Here is a 23,194-nt window from a genome sequence, read left to right on the forward strand (position 1 = left end):
AAGCGCCACCCGGGTTGAGCACTGTTCAGGGTGCGAACGGCACCCCGGAACGAATTAAGTGTGCAACCCGAGGTGCCACTATACTGTGTGGCTGCATTAAAAAAATCCTTAGCAGATACTTAAAAGAAATTTACAAACACTTAAGTGCTTCTGTAAACATACAATTAGAAAATGTATTATAGGTTGCTTAAAGCAGGGGTTCCCAAACTAAGGCCCGGGGGCCAGATGCGGCCTAATCACCTTCTAAATCCGGCCCGCGGACGGTCTGGGAATCAGCGTATTTTTACATGAGTAGAATGTGTGCTTTTATTTAAAATGCATCTCTGGGTTATTTGTGGGGCATAGGAATTTCTTCATATTTTTTTCCAAAATATACCGGTAGTCCGGCCCCCCACAAGGTCTGAGGGACCAGCCCCCTGTTGAAAAAGTTTGACCCCTGGCTTAAAGTATTAATTTGTTTGTGATCCTTTGAAAGAGGCCTTTTTATATCTGGCATGTATTCGACTCAAGTACAAAACCACCGGAAGCTTACAAACTGACAGGATTGTGTTAAATAGCTGAGAAACTGCAAGTCACCTTTTTCAGTACATAAATAGGCCTAGTGGAGGGAGGGAAACACTCAAGTTACCAGTAAAGCTGGCTTGTAGGTAATAGTCTTTATACTTTTCAAGTACTTGTCTACCTAACAGCCGTACTAGTTAATGAATCAGCAACTTAGTACCCTGTTTCTCCTAAAATAAGACATGGCCATAAAATAAGCCATTGCAGGATTTCTATGCATTTGCGAAATATAAGCCGTTCCCCGAAAATAAGCCATACCCCGAAAATAAGCCATAGTGATGCGGCACCTCCCATTAAAACAGCCCGGAGAGGCGTGGCTATGCAGCGTACGGATGTGACGCGGTTAAAATAAGACATCCCCTGAAAATAAGCCATACTGTGTTTTGTTGAGGGGAAAAAAATATAAGACGGTGTCTTATTTTAGGAGAAACACGGTAGAACTAGGTGCATGCATTGTTCAGAGGGCATGGAGCAGGAGGGTAACTGCCATATATACTGCACAAAATCTCTTTGCTTTCATGAAGGCATGCACACACTTTCATCATGGTGGCATAGTTATCCTGTTGTTGATTCCCGTAGGTTCTAGGTTTCCGTAGATGCAGTAATGTGAGACTAGTTATATGTGAGGGAAGGGCATATTGGGGGAATCTGACCATTTTTGCTTTTTACAGTATCCTTTTTTTCTGGAAAACCTCCATTTTAGCACCAGGAAAGCAGGGACAGCTAAGCTGATTGACTTAAATCAAGATTTTCATTTGAATATGCATTAATACTACCTGAAGGCTCAAATAATTAAAACATATTGTTTGTTAATAAATAAGGTTTGTGTGTACATACCCAAGGATAAAAAGCAAGACACCTGTAAGCCAAGGCTGCCATCCTGCGCACATTTACTTGGTAATAAGTTCCAGTGAGCTTCCAATGAACAGTGTTTTGTAAACTGCTCTGAAATTGTTTTCAGTGGAGGGCAGTGTATAGAAATCCTTTAAATAATGTGAGTATGACTTCTGAGTTATTGCAGCATTTGGGATAATTTGCTTATCCTCGGTCCAGTAGGAAACCCACAGCAATGGGGAATCATGTATTTTACAATGCTTAACTTCATAAGTTAATTTCTCACCCAAGGCAGTCCTGTTGTTCTTTTCCACATAGCAAAGCAGACTTTTTCAGTTTTTCATAAATCGTTATGTTTCAAATGTAAGTGTTGGCTTATGTGCTTCATCTTGTTCAACACAACAAATACAGATATCCTTTTAAAGCACATCATTTTTTTTTAAAGGCAAACTTGTAGCTGGTGTGTGTTTTCTAAGCAGAAAATTAAAACCTTTTTAAAAATGATCTATTCTGGGAGCAGCAGAAGGTAACCAGAGAATGGTTGGGTAATGGTCTTCTCCCCCACTTCTTAGTTCTGTAACTAGTTATTATAATAAGTCTGTAAACATATAGGCTATATGGGAGCCCCATGCTGCCTGTGATCACTGAAAAAAGAAGAACAGAATTACAGGTCCTGGAGTGCTACAAACCCAGACATTTATAGTTTTACATTTTGTTAGGGATAGAGAGCTTGTTTGGAGTCCTTTCAATGGGTATATCTTTGTGGTTTCTAGGTTCAGTGCCATCGGATATCTTCACTGTCCTGAGCACTTGGTGATATTTAGAGAGGAAAACTTGCAGTAGCACCGAGTAAAAATGGGTTTAACGCCACTTTTCCTGTAATTTGTGGGTGGGGGGTGGGGGTGGAGGATGGAAAGTTAGTCCTCACCTATCCCATTGTTTTAATGCCCTTTTCATATGTTTTCAGGATTTTGTCCCTTTGTACCAGGATTTTGAAAACTTCTATACAAGGAACCTCTACATGCGCATTAGGGATAGCTGGAGCAGACCACTCTGCAGTGTACCGGGAGCCAAAGTAGACATATTAGAGCGGGTTACCCATGACTACAATTGGACATTCAAGTGAGTAAAAGGCTTTTGGAAAGCTCCTGGGCAACTAACCTTTAGAGCAGTGGGGTGGAGAACCTGTGCCCCTCCAGGTGTTGCTGAAAAAAAAGTACAAGTCGGGGGGGGGGCCAAAACATTTGCAGGGTCAAAGATTCTCCACCCCTGCTTTAGAAGATAATTAGTGAGGGGTTGTGAAATGGGTTGTGGAAGATGGACCATGGCCTCTGTAGCCAAGTTATGAACTCCACCATTGCCTGTCGCTTAACTCAGTGCCGGACCTTCCCTACACTTTCTAGATTGCCATGCCAAAGATCCCAGTTTGCCTATACTTGGATCCTACAAAACAGCCTATGAGGGCTGGCTATTTTATGGCCTGTATAGAAAAACCATATAGGTTAGGGATGGCCAACTTTTGTGTCATGTCTTGTGCACGTTACATTACTTTTGTGTTTCACTTTGCCTTCAAGTGGGTTTGCCCTCTAGTCCACTAAGATAAGCAGCATTGTAATACTGAAGAGGAAGGCAGAAATGGAGGCATGATTTGATGCCATAGCCGCATCAGTTGATTCCTGAGCTCTGTTCTATTTGTGCCCAAGCTCATTTCTGCATTGCATGCCATGGGGTTTTGTGCTCAGTAGAGTCTGCAGTCTTATGTTTGCGAAAACTTATGTCAGAAACCCTTTGCTTTGGAAAAAGGGCAGTGTGTATCTCAGTTTTGTCTTCTGTGTGCTGGATCTTTTTGTAGGGTGCTCAGCGGTATCCCCCTTGGGCAAGATGAATACAATAGCAGCCGAAAGGAAAACCTACCATACTTTCTGTGTTTGAGATAAACTGAGTATGTCCAGATTTCCACTGACTTAATTGGAATTGAAATGAATTGGAAGTGGCATGGGATAGCATGTCAGTTATCTCTGGTCTTTAATTTGGTTTATATATTTATATTATATATATACAGGTGAAACTCGAAAAATTAGAATATTGTGGAAAGGTTAATTTCTTTCAGTAATTCTACTTAAAAGGTGAAACTAATATATAAGATAGACTCATGACATGCAAAGTGAGATATGTCAAGCCTTTATTTGTTATAATTGTGATGATTATGGCGTACAGCTGATGAGAACCCCAAATTAACAATTTCAACTTTGGGGTTTTCATCAGCTGTGCGCCATAATCATCACAATTTTAACAAGCAAAGGCTTGACATATCTCGCTTTGCATGTCATGAGTCTATCTCATATGTTAAACTCCAGTAGCTAATGAAAACAATTGCTTACATAAATGGACTTTTCCACGATATTCTAATTTTTCAAGTTTCACCTGTATATTTATACCCCACCTCTCCTCCAAGGAGCTCAAGTACATAGTTTCCCCCCTCCCTGTGTTATCTTTACAGCAATCCTGTGAGTTAGGTCAGACTGAGTGATGGTGTCTGGCCCAAGGTCACCCACTGGCCAAGTGGGGATTTGAGTGGTGGTCTCCCAGGTCCTAGTGACCTTTAATAAAGTGAAGAAAATTGGCAGGACTGTGTAGAAGCATGCTCAGGAAATGTCAGCTAAAGAGTTCCGTGTTGGAACAGAGCAAATTGAGCATAGTTAACACCCATTGCTATTGTCAGGTTCATAATTCAAGGGGGTATGGTTAACACACTTCTAGAAGAGAATAGCTTTAGTCCTCCTTGCAGTAGTTTACTGGCTTCCAGATGCACTTCCTTTGTGTGCTTGAAGAAATCACTAGGATTTGAGGATAACAAGCGGAGGGGGTCTTTTGTGGGGTGGCGGTGGGGTAGAAGGCTTGAAATTGCCAGAGAAAAATAACAAACTCTTTTGAAATGCCTCAGCACTCTGTTTTGATTCTTAAGAGACCTTTCAAAGAACATCTGCTAATCCGCAATCTGACACTTTACATATTTTGTCTCAATAAAGCTAATTATGTTGGAAGCTGCAGAAAAGCTTTAGTTTATGATCTTCAGCTATAACGAAAGAAGTCTTGCTGAGTTAAGCAAACTGAAACAGAGCAGCATTTGTATAAACCCATTTGTCTTGCCTACTTCAACATAGGAAATCTCTAACAGGCTTTGGACAAAGCCCTGTTAATACATTGTGACCAGTGAGGCTTTGATATTATTCCTGAAGGATATTATTCCCTTTGCACCATGTCACAATTGACTTTGAAGCTTTTGGAAACTTTAAAAAAGCAGTTTGCATTGTAGCAGAGAGTGACTGTTTTGGGTGGACTGCCAGCTAGCTGAAAACTGCTTGGTGTGCACAGAGCCCTTTATTTCTAAAGGATTTTACTAGATGGCAGCTTTCAACAGTACTAAGCATATGTACTTTTAATTGTTGATGATCTCCATATCTTTTACATGCTATGTTTTTATAAATATATCTATATATAGGTACACAGGAAAAGTGATAAAAGGCGTAATTAACATGGGGTCCTACAACTACCTTGGGTTTGCAGAGAACACCGGAGTTCGCAAGGATGCCGTAGCTGAAGTTCTTTCGCAGTATGGAAGTGGAGTGTGCAGCACTAGACAAGAGATGGGTAAGTTCAGACAAAGGACTAGTATCTCAGTACATTTAATAACTCAGACTCCACAAATATGGCAGTTCCTAAGCTTTTGCCCTAATTTGTATGCATCTAGCTTGCATCATTAACATAAAAAATTAAACTACTTAGCATTAAAAGTGTTACATTCACAGTGGATTTACCCGTCTTGAACCCCTTTTCTATGTTTCTTCCAGGAAACCTGGACAAACACGAGGAGCTAGAAACATTATTGGCCAGATACCTTGGTGTGGAATCCGCTTTGTCATATGGGATGGGATTTGCAACCAACTCAATGAATATTCCTGCTTTGGTTGGGAAGGTATGGATGTTTTTGGAGAGAGGACTGGCCTAGATATGTCTTCACAGGTTTCTGATGTTAGCCTCTCACTTATTCAGTGTATATACTTTGTGAAGGAGGGGAAAATTTAAATTCCTGAATGTCATGCACTTCTGTTTAGAAAATAGTTATCCCTTGCGGAAATGTTAAATGAATAATCAGGAGAGGAAAAACATCTCACAAGATGAATGATTGCACCGAGGCTGCTTTCTTAGCCCCTCAAGCTGTATTGGGACAAGAAAATGTCAGTGTAGTTTGGAGAGCTGAGCACATTAGTCACATTGGCTTCACTGGAATACAAAATGATTATGTAAAATACGTTGTTAGCTTGATCAGATAGAAACTTTGTTATTGAAAATAGTCTGTTTGGAGAGAATTTGCTAGTCCAGTACACATTCACACTTCTTGTTTTGAACTTCATCACATGGCCCCCACCATTATATTTATCAAAAATAAATTTCTGTATTGTTTTAAGTGGGTGAGCAGCACTTGGTTGAAATAAAGAGTGCAAGACATCCAGGTGAATAGCCTACGGTACATATGTTGTGTACAAGAATGTATTGCATCATTTATGCCATTGTGAACTTGTAAAGGATTTCTTAGGTTTTTAATTATCTTCCAAAGAGAAATGTTGTGTATACATAAGGGGAGGAGTTTAAATTCCTATTTGATTTAATTGGGTCTTCTTTTACTTCAAAATTTTTAATAAGTATACACATCATAATAAGAAATGTGTATCAGCAAAGCTATTATACTAGGTTGCCAATCTAACTTTTTTAATACCTTATTTATTTCTGTTTTACTGTCAGGCTACAACTCAATATAAGCAATTCCTTCTCCTTTATTGTAATGCTGCTTATCCGTAGTCCCTTACCCATCTTCTTGTGTAATTGGAGCAATAGGAAGACTACACAGCACAGTAAAGCAAGCAGAGAGCCGTTCCCCTGGTTCAGTGTATCAAAATAGCCATAAATAGTAATGTGTGGTCTTGCAGCATCAGCTATTTATCCTATGCATTGTGGCCAACCAAGGAAAACTGATTGGAGACCAGGGCAGGGTGTAAGGGGTTTCACCCAACAAGAACCTTGCATGGTTATAGGTCAGTGGTTAACTGCAACTTTCTGTCTGGACCATTTATTTTCCTGTTTCCTTGTTCAGGGCTGTCTAATACTGAGTGATGAGTTGAACCATGCATCTCTAATATTAGGAGCAAGACTTTCAGGAGCAACAATTAGAATCTTCAAACATAATAGTGAGTATTTCCCAGGAGGTTTATTAATTTGACCGGAAATTCCTATGTTGTGGGCTAAATGCAGAAATTGATTTTAACCTCCCAAAAAAGCTACCCAGAGAACATTCATTTATGAACACTATATATCTTTAGCAGCCCCAGGTGCATTTTTAAAAAAATGTTCTTAACATTTGAGGCTACCACAAATGAGAAAGCATTCAAAAGCTTCTCCCTGAGTAAGTGTTACTGTGGTCTTCAGATGAAGTGTGGTATAGTTATGTATTTTTTTTTGTTATTTTTTCTTCTTCAAGCTTTCTCCATATCCAATTTACCTGTTCAAATGCACTGTTTATCTTATGGACATAAGAAGATCCCTGCTGGATCAGACTAAAGACCTGTATAATTATCTAGTCCAGCATCCTCTTCTCACAGTTGTCAGATGGAAACCTTTCTGAAGCCCCAAGCAGGACATGAGGGAAATAGTCTCACCTGCTGTTGTTCCACTTCTAATGGTATTCAGAGACATGATAGCTCTGATCCTGGAGGAGTGGCAGGTAGTCATCATGACTGATAACTGTTGATTGCCTTATCCTTTCTGAATTTTGCGATTCTTCCTTTAAAGGCATCCCTATTGATGCTGCTGTCACATCTTTGCAGATTCCATGGTTTTAACTATGTGCTTTTCTGTTCTGAATCTTTGTCCATTCAGTTTCACTGGATGATTTCAGATTCTAGAAGTATACAGCCTTGGCTCCCAAACAAATTGTCTCCCAAACAACTGAAACCTGGAAGCGAGTGTTCCGGTTTTCAAACAATTTTCAAAAGCCGAATGTCCGACACGGCTTCCGATTGGCTGCAGGACGTTCCTGCAGCCAATCAGAAGCTGCGCCTTGGGTTTTGAACAGTTCTGCAAGTTGAACGGACTCCCGGAACACATTCTGTTTGAGAACAAAGGTATGACTGTAGCTCTGTCATATCTCCCGGCTCAACATGATGTGCAGCTGAGTCAGTATGTTCCCAGTACTAATTGCTTCTGGAGCGGGTGTTGTCAGGCAGAGTGATTCTTCAAAGTGAAGAGTGATTCTTTAATAAGCCACAATACCAACAACATAATGTCACCCTCTGAATTACTGCTGTAGTAATGCTGCCTATAGCTGCTTCTGCTCCTAGTCACTTTACAAAAGTAACAATGTTCTTTGGGATTGTGTTCTTTGTGTATAGATATGCAGAGCTTGGAGAAACTGCTCAAAGATGCCATTGTGCATGGGCAGCCACGCACACGCCGACCATGGAAAAAAATTCTCATCATTGTCGAAGGCATTTTCAGGTACAAGCTTGGTCCTTCCCATCACCAGTGCTGTTTGCCATATTGGATCATTGTTATTGTCAATTTTGAGGCAATCTGTAATCGAAGCCAAATTTGTTGGGTGCTCGTTACTTCACTCTGGACAGCCGTAATCATGTCCAGCCATAATGATGCTCCAAGTTGCATTAGTGCTAATAAAGCTAAACTGGAGATGTGATTTTTTTTTTTTTGCCAGGCATTTCTGTAATGGATTGTAATGGACATAGTTTCTGTTGTCTCACTTTGTCAGCCAAATTGTAATGAGTGGCTGAAGGGGGTATTCTGTGAAGAGAAGGATTGTAACATGAATCTCTTCGGGTTTATCATTCTATATTTAATATTTCTGTCGCTTTTCCTCTCCTCACTGAGCATCCAGAGCAATTTGCAAAAAGCAAAAAAAAAAAAAAAAAAATCACCACTGCATTAAACCAATTAAACACAATATTACAAAGACTATAAATTTGAAACAGTAATTGAAAGCAGTAGATACAGGACACATAATGCCAGTGTGATGCTGTCAACTGTCTTAAGCTCTGAATCCAAACCTTTATTAGGCATTACAGTTAAGCTCTGAAGCATAAATAACTTGTTAAGAAAGGGGTTATGCACAGGTGCAGATGGATGTTTTGGGGAGCCTTGATGCAGTAAAGGGATTGATACCATACGCAGCAGTCCTAACCATGTCTGCTCAGAAATAAGTCCTGTTAAATTCAGTGGAGCTTACTTCCAGGAAAGTGGGGTTAGGATAGCAGCCTTGCGCACTAACTTTTTCAGAGCAATGCCTGGAAAAACGGCTTCTATAGCATGTCCCAAGCCTTGTTAAAGATTTGCACAATCCGAGAAAATCTGAAATCTTTGGTAGAAAAGCATCTGCAAAGGACTTTGTTCTTATCTATCGATCCCTGTATGGATATATATTTAAGCACATCAGCACTCTCTTGAATGCACATTTATACCAACCTGCTCACCCCCGCTTCCCTGACGACACAGTTTACAGCACCATACACATAGTTGCAAAGCAGTGTCTATACATTTGGGGGCAGATAGCCACTCCTCTACACTTGTTCACAGATCTGTGCCCACTTCCTTTCCCCAGTTGAGCCATGCGAGTCTCCAAGAGCACTGTCATTTGCATATTTGTGAGGCCTTCTACCAGTTGTGGTGTAGGGCAAAGGATGCCAGCATGATACCTTCCAACTCCCATTGAGCCCAGCCAACATGGCCAGATGATCAGAGGTAATGGGAGTTGGAATCCTTTAACATCTAGAGGGTGCTACGTTGGCATCCCCTGGGGTAAAGTTATAAATGAGACACCCTAAATTAAATGTGCCTACAGCCATGATTTTGTAATTACTTGGAAAATATTAACCCTTTTCAAGGGGATTTGAGCATCACTGGGAGATTCCAGAATTCACAACCATCTCTTGTTTTTCTTCACAGCATGGAGGGATCCATAGTCCGGCTTCCTGAAATAATTGCCCTTAAGAAAAAGTACAAATCATACTTGTACTTGGATGAAGCTCATAGTATAGGAGCATTGGGTCTCAATGGCCGGGGTGTAGTGGACTATTTTGGGCTTGATCCTGAGGATGTGGATATCATGATGGGAACATTCACCAAGGCTTTTGGTGCTGCTGGAGGATACATTGCAGGCAAGAAAGTAAGAACTGGAATTGGGAAGAAATTTTGTAGCTTGTTAGTAAGGAATAGAAGCATCAAACTTGATGCTTAGAACATGAGTAGGTAAACTAAGGCCCGGGGGCCAGATCCGGCTCAATCGCCTTCTCAATCCGGCCCGTGGACGGTCCGGGAATCAGTGTGTTTTTACATGAGTAGAATGTGTCCTTTTATTTAAAATGCATCTCTGGGTTATTTGTGGGGCATAGGAATTTGTTCATCCCCCCCCCAAAGGTCTGAGGGACAGTGGACTGGCCCCCTGCTGAAAAGGTTTGCTGACCCCTGGCTTAGAACATCAAGATCATCTCCATTGTAATTTTGAGAAAATTCCAGGATCCCAGGCACAAATAAATAAAACACTTTGAAAAGCTCGGTTAGTAGTAGTTTTTGCAGGACTTCTCAATTAAAATGCATGGTCCAAACAAATGCCCATTTATTACTAAAGCTATTGAAGGTCAAATCAGCAGCTAATCCGGAGCACTACAAGTGTCTTGCTCCTTTTATTTATTTATACATACATACATACATACATACATACATACCCCACCCATCTGGCTGGGTTTCCCCAGCCACTCTGGGTGGCTTGCAGCATATATTGAAGACAGAGATTACTCAACACTTAAAATATCACCACTACTCACTGTCTGAGGTTTATTTGCTTGCCCTTCCTCATGAAGCTCCACCCCTTCTACAAGTGCCATAGCAGATTGCCCACTCACCCACCACAAAACTCAGCCTGTTGGACTCTCCGTCCTCTCATATATGTATTTGCTGTGCTCAGTTTCCTAATTTTATCCAGAATCAATATGCCATTTGATGACAAGAGAGCAATCATTTATGTGCTGCTAGGCTTTTCCTTGTCTATTGTTACCATTATGACAGTGTCTTCCCGACACTCATTTTCAAAACAACATCATGGAAATACAGCTTCTTCTTAATGGCAGCATTTATCTCCCAAGCAAAAATGGTTGATCAAAGATAAGGAGATGCATGTTCACCACCAACCTATGAAGAAAGATGAAGGTGCAACTATATATACCCGCCTTCACTGCATATCTTTCAAATAATTAGTCAGCAAAGCAGTGTAAATATCAGCACTGCATACTTGCCCCATCAAAGACTGCTCTCTCAGTGGCAAGGATAATTTCTGATAACCTGCTGTATTCGCTTTGTCAGGAGCTGATCGATTACCTTCGTGTCCATTCACACAGTGCAGTATATGCCACTTCGCTTTCCTCCCCTGTTATTGAGCAAATCATCGCATCAGTGAAGTGCATTATGGGTGAAGATGGCACAACACTTGGTGAGTTTCAGGCACTATAATTCTCATGAGGTGTTGGATTAAACTACTGCTCCTTCAAGTCTGCAAAGCAACTTGGATTCTTTGCAGGTGTTGCTCTTGTCCACAAGGTGGCAGTATGCATTGAAGGACTATACCTATTCAGCACCATCCATCTAAGAGTTCTGCCACAATTTTCTGTGGAGGACTGTTTTGTGAAATTAGCCTATTATTTATGTTGTTGGTAGTTGAATGAACTTTTCATCATTGCTGCAGGTCAGGTTGAGATTTGTATGGATAATGGTTTTCATTTACTAAGGCAAAAGCTATCACTGTGCAAAATCCTTGTTTGAGAGATGTGTAAATCTAAGACCATAAGAGGATCCAGTTAGAGCAGACCAAAGACCCATCTAGTTCAGCATCCTGTTCTCACAGTGGCCACCCATATGCTTATGGGGAGCCCATAAAAAGCACCCAAGCACAAGAGCACTCTACCTCCAGCCGTTGGTATTCAGAAGTTTACAGCCTCCAACCACCAAGGCAGATCACAACCATCATGGCTAGTAGTCATTGATAGCCTTAGCTTCTAGGAATGTGTCTAATCTGTTTTTAAAGCCATCTAAGTTAGTGGCCATCCCTGCCTCCTGTGGAAGTGAGGTGCTTGGTTGAACTGCACTATGTGAAGAAGTACTTTACTACTCTGTCCTGAATCCTCCAAAAATCACCTTCAAGGGATATCCATGAGTTCTGGTGTTATGAGAGAGGGAGAACTACTACTCTCTATTTGCTTTCTCTGTGCCATGCATAATTTTATAATTTTACAAATTTCTACCATGTCACCTATTTACTCGCCTTTTCTCTAAACTTAAAACTCCCAGATGCTGCAACCTTTCCTCTTAGGGAAGTTGGGCCTTCCCCTTGATTATTTTGATTGCCCTTTTCTGAATCTTTTCTGACTCTGCAATTATCTTTCTTTTTTTTTTTGAGGGTGACTGTACACAGTATTCCAAATGTGTTTGCACCAGAGATGGCATGACATTGGCAGTTTTATCCTTTCAGTTCCCTTCCTAATTATCTCTAGCATGCAATTTATCTAGCACACTGGGTTGACATCTTCATTGAGCTATCTACTGCGACCCCAAGGGTCTCATTCATGGTAGCCCATTGTGGATTTTCTCTGGAAAGTGTATTCTCACAAAGCTTCACAGCTGCTAATATGGTAGCTAGTGCAACAGCTTTGTAGTTCAGATCTAGTGATGTAGTTGCTGGTGAGATCCCATTATAGCGTTAGAACTGTAAGTTCCAAATGGCTGTTGGCTCTAAGTTCTAGCTTCCCTGGAAAACTTACAAGTGAATAATTGAATAAAGTAAGTTCAGGTGGATTAATCTGATTTGACTCTAATGTAGGAATCCGAATTAGTCCATTATGAACTATATCTTTTTAATTGTTTTATAGTAATCACCCTTCACAAGCAGCTATTTTTGGAAAGAACTGGAAGATTTTAGAATTTGAATGTTGACGTCCCTAAGCAAAGTTAACAATTTTAAGTGTCTCCTAAGTTAGCTGGGCTTTCAAGTGACACCTTGCGGCAACTTCAGTACTTCATAGCCTCTGAACAAAGGCTGTTAACCCAGTTGCTACTTATATGGAGAGTCTCAAATGTCTTAGATTGGCAAGGATAACATCAACTTTGCATACTTTTGGTTAATACATAACTCTTACAGATACAATTTTTTGTAACTGTAGTTCTTTAGCAACCTAAAACACAAAGGGGACAAGTCCCTGGTTTTGATGAAGAAGAAGAAGAGTTTGGATTTGATATCCCGCTTTTCACTACCCGAAGGAGTCTCAAAGCGGCTAACATTCTCCTTTCCCTTCCTCCCCCACAACAAACACTCTGTGAGGTGAGTGGGGCTGAGAGACTTCAAAGAAGTGTGACTAGCCCAAGGTCACCCAGCAGCTGCATGTGGAGGAGTGCAGACACGAACCCGGTTCCCCAGATTACGAGTCTGCCGCTCTTAACCACTACACCAAACTGGCTCTCTGGATTTACACTCATTAATGACTTTGATTCTTGATGCTGTCTTCCATGCATCAAGTACCAATGAAGGTACAGAAACCATTTCCCAGATCTGGAATTATTGCCGACAGTATGGCAATCCTGAAATCAAGAATTTGCAGAAGGTGTTCACTGATATTAGCTGTATACAGTGAGCTGGGTGTTGACTTGCCTTCTGAAAATGGAAAGGCTCTAGATCCAACAGAGGCTTCCATTGGAGAAGTGGGGGGAGGGAAGATTATTTTTGCCAGTTCGGTTTGCAGATCCCAGCACCACCTCCCACCCTGATCCAGAGGGTCTTTGACCTCCTGTGAAAGTTTTGAAGTGAGAATCTGCAAAAAAATACCTCCCAGCCTCATCATCCAAAGGATGGAGTCCACTGATGGGTAGTCTGGATCCAACTTGTCATATTTTATTCTCTATTACTGAATGTGCAGGGCAAGTAAAAAAACACATACTGCTTTATTTATAAAGTTGTGTGGTTATAGAATTAACTCTCCTGCAAAAACAGAAATCTCCTGATGTATCTCAGTTCTGATTACTTACAGTTTGTTGCTGCGATATAATGTAAATTCTCATTGTAAGTGCATTGCTTATTTAGGGTTGTCAAGAGTTGGTTTAAAAAGGGTACTTGAAAGTACTTTGTGGACTGTTCATGGATGTAGAAGAATTGGACTAAGTAGCTGAAGTTCACTTCAGGTTACATATGCTAGGATTCATAACTCATTTTACTCTAGAAAGTATATCTGAGCAAAGGTCTTAGTGTCACTTAAGATCTGGGAGGAGGGTGGGAATAAGTAGAAACAATGACTATGCTTACAAAGTAAAATGGGGATCAACAACCAGGGCAGAAAATACTTTCCGTGTATTCGTTATATTCAGATGAATGGTAAACAACTTTAGCATCACCTTCACAAATTGTATGAGGGCTTAAAAGGTAAAGGTAAAGGTACTCCTGACCATTAGGTCCAGCCGCGGACGACTCTGGGGTTGAAGCGCTCATCTCACTTTATTGGCCGAGGGAGCCGGCGTACAGCTTCCGGGTCATGTGTCCAGCATGACTAAGCCGCTTCTGGCGAACCAGAGCAGTGCACGGAAATGCCGTTTACCTTCCCACCGGAGCAGTACCTATTTATCTACTTGCACTTTGACGTGCTTTCAAACTGCTAGGTTGGCAGGAGCAGGGACCGAGCAACAGGAGCTTACCCCGTCGTGGGCTTAGTAGCTCTCAAAACTTGGGGACGTGTATTTGTAGATTCTTTGGTACATTGGCTATTGTCAAATTTTTGCAGTCATTCCAGAGAGCCTTCCTTGGCCAAACAGGATGTTAACAGCAGGCACCTTGGATAGAATACACATGCCGCAGAAAACAGCATGGCCATTTCCGAAACAGGACAAGAGGCTAATGAAGACTGAATAGACTTAATTAGGTGTCAGCACGTGAACATGCAATCTGGAATAGGACAGAAGCTTCCCTTCTTTTATTTCCTATTGTTTGTTCAAACAAATCTTTCAGTGCTGGCATTGTTTCTGTCTGGTACTCATAATGGTCATCCCCAGGGTGCTGTCTGAAATACTCCATGTTAATTAAAAAATATAACTTGTGGCAGTATTTGTTTCTGTGTTTTACAATTGAATGTGACTTGGTTCTAAAAAGCCAGCCTAGTTTAGCAGCTCTAGACAGAGGCAAAGAGTGTGCTATTAAAAATCTGTTCCTATTGCCTTCTTGGCAGGGATGTCTGTTAACTGTCTGGTTCTTATAAATTAAAAAATTGTCCAGTAGCACCTTAGAGACCAACTAAGTTTGTTCTGGGTATAGGTTTGTCTTTAAGGTGCTACTGGACAATTTTTAATTTTTTAAATTTATTTCGACTGCGTCAGACCAACACGGCTACCTACCTGTGTCTGGTTCTTAGTGACTGTGGGTCCTTACCTTCAAAGTTTATAGGTGCTTCATTACTATTTTTTGCATGTTAGTATTTTTGCACTTGTGTCTCTCAAATATGTGATGTGTAGTTTCCTTAAAAACGAGTTGCTAACTACAATCCAAGAGAAGGAAAGGGTGTCTTCCCCCCCCCCCCATATACTTGATTATACAAATGGGAAGGGATTTATTGCTCTTTCTAAAAGTCAGTTGGGGGCGGTGCGGTGTGGAGGGTGAAAAATCTATTGCTCCAAACTCTTTGGATTAATAAAACATTTAGATTGGAAGCATTTTTTTTTTACAGATGTTGATACATTACTGGATAAATGTAAATAATCTACCTACTCTTGTAAAAAAAAAAAGTTAAAATAAATAAGGAATTATTAATAAGTAGCCCATAACAAAGCACTACATAGTTTAACTTCAGCAATCAATTAGTTTGGAGCTGCATGATGCTGTACTGCACATTAACTTACCTGGAGGAGCTGCTGTTGCCCATATTAAATTCACAATCACTGAAGTACATTAGAACCTCTATTTTACCCATGGAGGCATTGAAAAAATGGGGGAAGTAGAGAAATCCCATCTTTTTACCTTAAGAGACTTGCTGTAGATGCTTGATCTTTTTGGTTTCCCTTTACTGAACTTTTCCAGCTCAATACAGTATCCGATTTGATGTGTGGCGACAAGAATTACACACAGTATTCCAAGCATGGTTGCATTGTAGATTAGATGTTATAATATTGGCAGATTTTGTTTTTATGTCTATCAATCCCCAGCATGGGGCTTTCCTTTTCTTACAACAGCTGCACTCTGAAAAGGTTAGAATCTTTGGGGCCTTTCAGCTGTAAACAAACAAACAAACAAACAAACAAAAATGGATAGAAAAGGGGGAACATAAGAAGAACTGTATAAAGTTAGGCATAGTGTGAAGAAAGTATAATAAAACTAGAATCCAGTGAAGTTGAATGGTGGGAGATTCAGGACAGGCAAAAATAAATACTTCACACAGCATATGCAGTTCACCACCACAAGATGTGAGGGTGGCTGCCATTAGGTGCTTTTTAAAAGGAGATTGGACAAATTCATGGATAATAAGGCTTTCATTGAATGGTAAGAGTTAGAAGGGACCATAGGGTCATCTAGCCTAACCCCCTGCAGTGCATGAATCTTTTGCCCAACATGGGGCTCGAACCCACAACACTGAGATTAAGAGTCTCATCCTCTACTGACTGAGCTACCAAGGTGGCTGTGATAACTATCTACTTCCTCCAGGATCTGAGGCAGCTTACTTCTAACTACCAGTTGCTGGAGATTGTGAGCAGGAGAGTGCTATTGTGTGCGTGTTCAGCTTGTGTGCTTTCTAGCTGGCCACTGTGGCAAACAAAATGCTGGACTTAATGTGCATACGGTCTGATCCCGCAAGACTCTTGTGTTCTTGCACTGTTCTTATGGATTACCAATTCTCTTTCATTATATGAGGTCACAAGTTGCGCACAGATGCCCCAGGAAGACTTTTATGTTGAAATCTGTTCTATGAACAATGCTGCCTTCTTTGGGATTTTATTGGTCAGCCCAGCCCATGTACTGACTGGTAGCAGCTCCAAGCTTTCTATTCAATATTCATTTTTAAACAGAGATTGGGACTTTCTGAATGCAAAGCATGCTCTCTGTGCCCGATACATAGCTCTTGTTTTGTCTTAAATGATAGTTCCCACCTAGAAACATCTTGGGAAACTGCATCTGCTTTGTCGTATGTAAATGGCTAAAATTGCAATTCACAATCTAAAAACTTGCTCAACTTGATGAAATGCTTCCATTTTTTCTGGTATAAATGGTATCCAAGTAAAATGTGTCACGTGGCCCACAAAGCAGCATTTGACGCTGACCTTCATTTCCCTTGCTTATAAACTGACTTTTAAAAATGTTTTTTCCTTGAAGATTAGGACATTTATGGACTAAGAGTGGGAGTGTCCTCTGGTGACTTAAATTTGATTTTTAAAGAACACTTTATTTAAATTGAGGTTGAAAATGTTCAGTTGTCACATTAGCATCTCTCATTTGAATTTCCTTCAATAAGTGACTTGTTAATGAGGTGTTAAATTATCACCTTGGGAACCCAGGGACTAGTCAAAACTAATTTGGGCAGAGCAAAACTTTTGTTGTTGCTGCTGACCTCAAGAATCCCAAGCTGTGCCAAGGAGCTGTTGGGAAAACAAATACTTTGGGGGTCATAAAGAGTTTCCTGCTTCTCCTCAGGGGTCTGACAGCTTTAAACATCACTTACTGGGTTTGTGCTTCTGGCAGGGGGTCTTTTAAATCTAACAAACCGCTCCTCCTCTTGCATTCTCAGAAGGCCCTAGGAGTAGGCTCCAGGGAAACTGTTAATCTGGTATGAGTAGAATCTTTGGCCCATTTAGAAGAATGTTAATAGATGAGCATATTGTATTCTTTATTGTAATATTTACCAGAACAGCATGTTGAATGTATTTGTAGTTTTGAGTCGTGCTCCTCTTTCATTTTTTACTCAGGCCAAGTGCCTAAAGAAACTATTTGAATTGTTCCCCTTGCCCCTTGGTTGGAATAGGTTTTTCCTGTGCATTAGCAATGTGGCCTCAGATATTTAAGCTTTTCTTCCAGATTTTAATAGCGGATTGTTTCCTTTTCCAGGGTGCATGAACATTATCTCACTTTAAAGTATTGTAGTCCATTTTACATATAAAAATGAGTTAACAGATAGTCTAGGGCTTTGGATAGCTCAGTTGGTTAGAGTGTGGTGCTGTTAACGCCACGGTTGCAGGCTCAATCCTTGTATGGGACAGGTGCAAATTCCTGCATTGCAGGGGGTTGGACTAGATGATTATCAGTGTCCTTTCCAACTCTACGGTTCTATGATTCTATTATCTGAATTTCTTGCATTCCAGGATAATGCATCCTAATGTGGAATGTATTGTCTATTGGACTGCCTGAATATATTGCATTTTCCCATACATCATTTTCCTTTTCGTAAGATTAATGATTTTTGTAGAAGTAACTGATTAGCAATAAACTCTGGAGAAAAATGGGAGATGAGCAAGTTGCTTCAAAACACTAAAAGGAAAGAAGATTTCTCTGTTTTCCTGTACTCGTCATGCGCACAAAACCTTTTTCATTTAATCGTATTGCTTCTCTGAATTCAGAAGGGTGGTTAAGCTTTGATATTGGCCTTTCTAGGAAAAACAAGCAGATGGTAAATATACTCTGCACTCCCTGTTATATTAAACAACTAAATTGTTTCCATGAAACGCCTTGTAAACATCCCTCATAGAACACTCTCCTCTGAAGTCTGCAAATTCCATGGCTTGTAAAGAAAGTGGTATTTGTACATGTTCCTGATGTTCCCACCCTCTGTCGCTTGTTGGTCAGAATTGCCCATACAATTTACAAGCATTCTTGGACAAAAGGTTATGGGATGAGCATGTTTACTGCCCAAAAGCTAACCCTAACCCTTGTTCTCTATATGTTTACAGTTGATTTTGAATGTATGAGAACAATGCATTTTGGGTTTTATTCTATTATTTGCTGAGGTGTGTGTTTAAAGATCAAAGCATGGCTGTCAGTTCAGCAGACATAGTCCTAGTCTCCTCCCTTTCCAAAACTAATAGTTTTTATTTCTTTTGAAACCTGGCACTTCATGTGTTTCATCTGTCTGCCATTGGCATGGGTTCAGATGGTGGTGTCTGTGATTACTTTACAGATTCTGGTATTCTTGTATGGCATGCCATTTCAGTGGCTAGATATGTTGACAAAATGCAAGTTGCTGATCTGACTGTGCCGTGTAGGAGGGGACACAAAATCCTTTCTTCCATGAATGTGGAATGAAGAAAAGATCACTGAGTGGAAAGAGCTTGACTTGTGAATTTGTTTTTTTTTTTTTTTTATAAGATTTTTATTATTTTCCAGTAAAACAAAAGAAAAACATAACATAACATAACCACCAACATTAACACAATAAAAACACATTACATAAACACAATCGACAAAAAGAACAATTAAAACAAAACCAAAACCAATACATACCTAAACTGGAACACCAATCTATCTCTTACTACTTAACGAAATCTAGTTTCTGATCTTCTAAAGGGACCTCCCCCGCTTTCCCTCCTCTGCCTTCAATGCTAATATACTTTGGTAACATCCATTTTTAACATTGCAATTCATTATCCAACCTTTTATACTATCATAAAAAACTTAACATCTTATAGTATCATGAAATAATTCTTAAATCAATCTTATACTTCTTTTCACTTAAGCTGCTGCTATTAGTCAGTTACATATCTCTTCACTAATTCAAAGTTCCCAAAATCGTAACATCAAAATCTTAAAACTTAACATCAAAATCCTAAAGTCTTAACACACTATCTTCAGGGTACCATAAATCCATCCTAATTCAATTTTTATCATTTTCACCCTATTCCCCTTCTTACCATTTTTCTACTCTCTCCCATGCCCCCCCACCATTCATTTTTACATTTCCCTCTGTTATCCTTGTTCAGTGTCATCTTATAGTTTATAAATCTCCTCCTTGGGCGCCTCAAGAGGCACCAACTCTCCTCTCCCAGCAACTCCATTTCGCAATTTTGATTTTCTTCCACTTGTGTCTTCAAAAATCTTCTCACCTTCATCTCTGGACTCGACTTGTGAATTTGAAGCTTCAAATCTAATGACCTCAGAGCCAGAGATGTATATATTCTTGCAGTAATAGATGCCAGTTATTGTATGAATATTGCAACCTTATCAAACAGAATGTGCTTAACCAGTTTTCTGCCCTTCTGAAAAGAGGGGGTATACTGTTCAAGTGAACTGTATGCCAACCTGTAAAACCCATAGGCTTAGCAACAAAATGTAATGAGACATTGTTGACAGTTGTTGTCAGTGGTGGAAATGCTTCACTGCTAATACAGACTTGGCTGTGTGTTCAGATATAGAGGAGACCAAACAATTTTCTCTACGGTAACAATAAACACTCCTCCGTGGTTTGGGCTAGGCAGCCACAGTGCATGTGCTTCAAGCACTCTTGGACTAGGAGTTGATTGGAAGATTATTTTCTAGTATTAGCAGGAATTTAGAAAAATAAAACGTTACTAAAGAGATTGCAGTGCCACACTCCTAGCCGCTTATGCTTTCACCCATATTGCTTGCTATTAAGTTCCATCTAAACAGATTTATTCTCAAATGTTTAAGACTCTTGTGAACAAAAGCAATTGCTTCTGAAGTTGTAAAATATTACTAGATCTCAGAAGAAAAGCTAAATGGAAGTGTGTTACCTGGTGCATATTTTTGTCCCCAGGATCTCCAATTTTTATATTATTGTTCCTGTCTAATAGGGCATATGGTTGCAACAACAATTGTCCTAAGGAGCATCACTGTCACTTGCTCTTTGTGAATGAGCACATTCTTTTACCTAAAGGCCGTTCTACGGAAGGTAACTCATAAGGCCCCCAGCAAAGTTGCTTCTCACTTGCTTCTGCCCTTGGTTAATAACAAATCATTCCAATTAAAAATATGTATATTTCCACTGTCAGTTCTGAAGAGGTGAGGAGTTTTCCACTTAAATACTTCTAAATCTACACCAAGTAGAAACTTCTGCAGCATATAATAGAGACTCGGGAAACTTGGCATATTAAATATTTTCATCATGATTTCAGGGACCAAATGAAAGCTGCAACTGGCTACTGGTAGTTCATGGACCACAGTTTAAGCACAACAGTTATATGCTGATGCAGATTGCTTGTTTCTTAATCTTGCCAGTGACAAGTATGAGAGCTGTAGTTGATGCTGATGTTTCTAGTTGAGTACAAGCAAACATCTTCATGCTCTGCATAGAGGCATTGTTAGTAGTCTGTAAATTCATCTGACCTGGTCTGTCATCTGCTTGTTCTTTCTCTTTGCCACTGGTACCAGGGACAAGCTTCCCTCCTGAGAGGAATAGCAGATCTTCAGTGGGGTGTGGATTTCGGCAGCATGGGAACAAAGGGGTTCAGTATCTCCCTGCCTCCCAAGTGCTATTTAAAGATAACACAAAAGGTGTTTAAAATGTGTTCATGCATTTAACCCATTTACTGCTTTGGCCCTCCGGTTGCTCATTATTACCTACTTACTGTTTTGTGTTTACATTATATCCTCAAGGTGTTAATCTTGTAGAAGCTAATAATTGTGCAGTGTAATTTGAGACCCTCTGAAGTGCAAAGAATTTAACAAGTAGGCCTTTGGGATCACTCAATATTCAAATCCCAAATATTTGACTTTCATGTCAGCCCAATCAGCACTTCTAAATACAAAAGGACAGATGTGTAGTAGCACGGACTAGTCAAATGTTGTAGGACAACATCTTTTACATCTGCAGAGTAACTGAAGCTGTCCCTCTAAGTTCACACCGCTTAAAGCTTTTCTATGAGTTGATGTTGTGGCTAGTATTTACTATTAGCTCATACATGTTGGCTAACATGGATACTTCCCTTTAAAATAAGATACCCAGATCATTTCAATGTAAACTTTAGAGGAAACGGCCGCTCAGTAGATGAGCTGATAAAATGTTAAAATGCTGTTGTATTTCTACTGCCAAGAATCTGTCATGCAGCTTAAAGCAAGTGTGGGGGGTGGGGAGGATTATGTTATAAGCAGAGCATCAACTGCTGTACTCCAGCATAAAAGGGGAAAGCACTGGTCCACAGTCTATAGGAATAAACGCATGGCACGTCTCAAATGCCAGATTTGCTTAGCAATCATCATGGTGTTATGACAGCTGAGATGTCCTCATATTAAATTACAAATAGCCTGGCTATTGTACATGAGAGGTCACTCACTGCTTTGAATCTGCAGCTGAAATATGAAGGGAGGGGGGTGGAATCATTTTTATACACCAGCGAAACAATTTAATTTCTATTAAAACTTCTGCTTAAAGCTCTTGTACACATCTTTAGCTGTGTTTTGTACATTGTGGCTAACACATGGTGCTGGATCTTTCTACGTTTGGCAACACATGCCAGGTCTAGTAAACCTTTGTAAATGATAAAACATAGAGCAGAACAGAGATCTGTGGATGGGCCACTGCTGACTTGTTTCATGTCAAGTGCGGAACAGGTTAAAACACAGAAACTTTGCAGTATGGGTGTAGCCAGGATTTATTGGGGGGGGGGGGCAGAACCAAGCTATCTGTGATACAATTAGTCAGTTAAGTATTTTTATTTATTTACTTCATTTAGGGGGGGCAGCTGTTCCCCCTTGGCTACACCCATGCTTTGCAGACACCTTTCCTGGTCTGCAGAGGGAAAAAGTCTGCTTGCAGGAACAGCAAATGGACAAAGCAGGGTTTGTTGTGGTGTTGACAGTGAGACCCTTTGAAGTTGTCACCTGGTGTCATAAAAATATCAGGTGGCTGAACTTCTCAAAGTGGCGCATGGGTTGGAGGAGGTCCAGAACATTGGTGTTCACTCAGAAAATATCTGATTAAGAATACTGTGCAGCAAAAATGCCACTTTAATACACCCCCTACGCTTTAAATCCCACTTAGTGCTATCTACTGTCTCACTGTGGTATACATAATGCAGGCATTTTCAACCTTTTTGAGTCCGTGGCTCCCTTGACCAACTACATTCTCTCTGCGGCACCCCTGTGGGGCTCAGGAGCCCAGTTATGTCACCCCTTGCCTGCAGAGCTGGCAGCCTCTCACCCTTTTTCAAACACCCTCCCTTGTGGAGTGTTTCCTCAATCTCTTCTCCTCTCCTCTCTCCTTGGGAGTTGCCTTGGAAGCCGCTGCCGCCGCCCCTGGTCTCTGAGCTCTCTCAACCCCTCCCCCCGCCCCAAAGAGAGGTGCCTCCTCACACTGTCCCATAGGGGCCTGGGACTTGTATGTCCATTCCCAACAGCAAGGGCTGGTGGACCGGCTGACTGGGCTTCCTTGCCCGCTTGCTTGCTTACTCAGAGGTCGCTTCCATTCCTGGCAACTAGCACCCCCTGGCCAGTGCTGGAGGCACCATTTGCCTGGGGAGCTTGTTGGCATTGTCCAAATGCAGATGATGGATGACCTCTTTCCTGACTGAAGTGGAATGATTGTGTGTGTCCTTTAAGGATATAATTTCTACATGGACAGAGTAAGATTGGTCTCTTGCAAGCACAGTAGGCCGTTCCAAATGAAGCGTTCTCACAAGGTTGGGAGGTTGCAGGAGGTTTAGTACTAAAACGTATCTTCTTGCATGTATATGCTATCTGGTCCTGGACTTGAACTTTTGTGATTCAAGTAGTATACTT

The 23,194-nt window shown here is 40.6% G+C and overlaps 1 protein-coding gene across 1 annotated transcript in view; it reads left to right on the forward strand.

The window, feature by feature from the left end:
• SPTLC2 (serine palmitoyltransferase long chain base subunit 2) overlaps positions 1-23,194 on the forward strand; it is a 59,294-nt gene that overhangs the window by 20,428 nt on the left and 15,672 nt on the right. The window contains exons 3-9 of the mRNA XM_033142011.1: positions 2,363-2,517; positions 4,898-5,046; positions 5,247-5,371; positions 6,548-6,641; positions 7,842-7,947; positions 9,406-9,625; positions 10,819-10,945. Coding sequence (XP_032997902.1) covers positions 2,363-2,517; positions 4,898-5,046; positions 5,247-5,371; positions 6,548-6,641; positions 7,842-7,947; positions 9,406-9,625; positions 10,819-10,945 — 976 coding nt within the window. The remainder of the gene's footprint in view (positions 1-2,362; positions 2,518-4,897; positions 5,047-5,246; positions 5,372-6,547; positions 6,642-7,841; positions 7,948-9,405; positions 9,626-10,818; positions 10,946-23,194) is intronic.

This window comes from Lacerta agilis, chromosome 1, assembly GCF_009819535.1.
Source record: "Lacerta agilis isolate rLacAgi1 chromosome 1, rLacAgi1.pri, whole genome shotgun sequence".
NCBI classification, from domain to species: Eukaryota; Metazoa; Chordata; class Lepidosauria; order Squamata; family Lacertidae; genus Lacerta; species Lacerta agilis.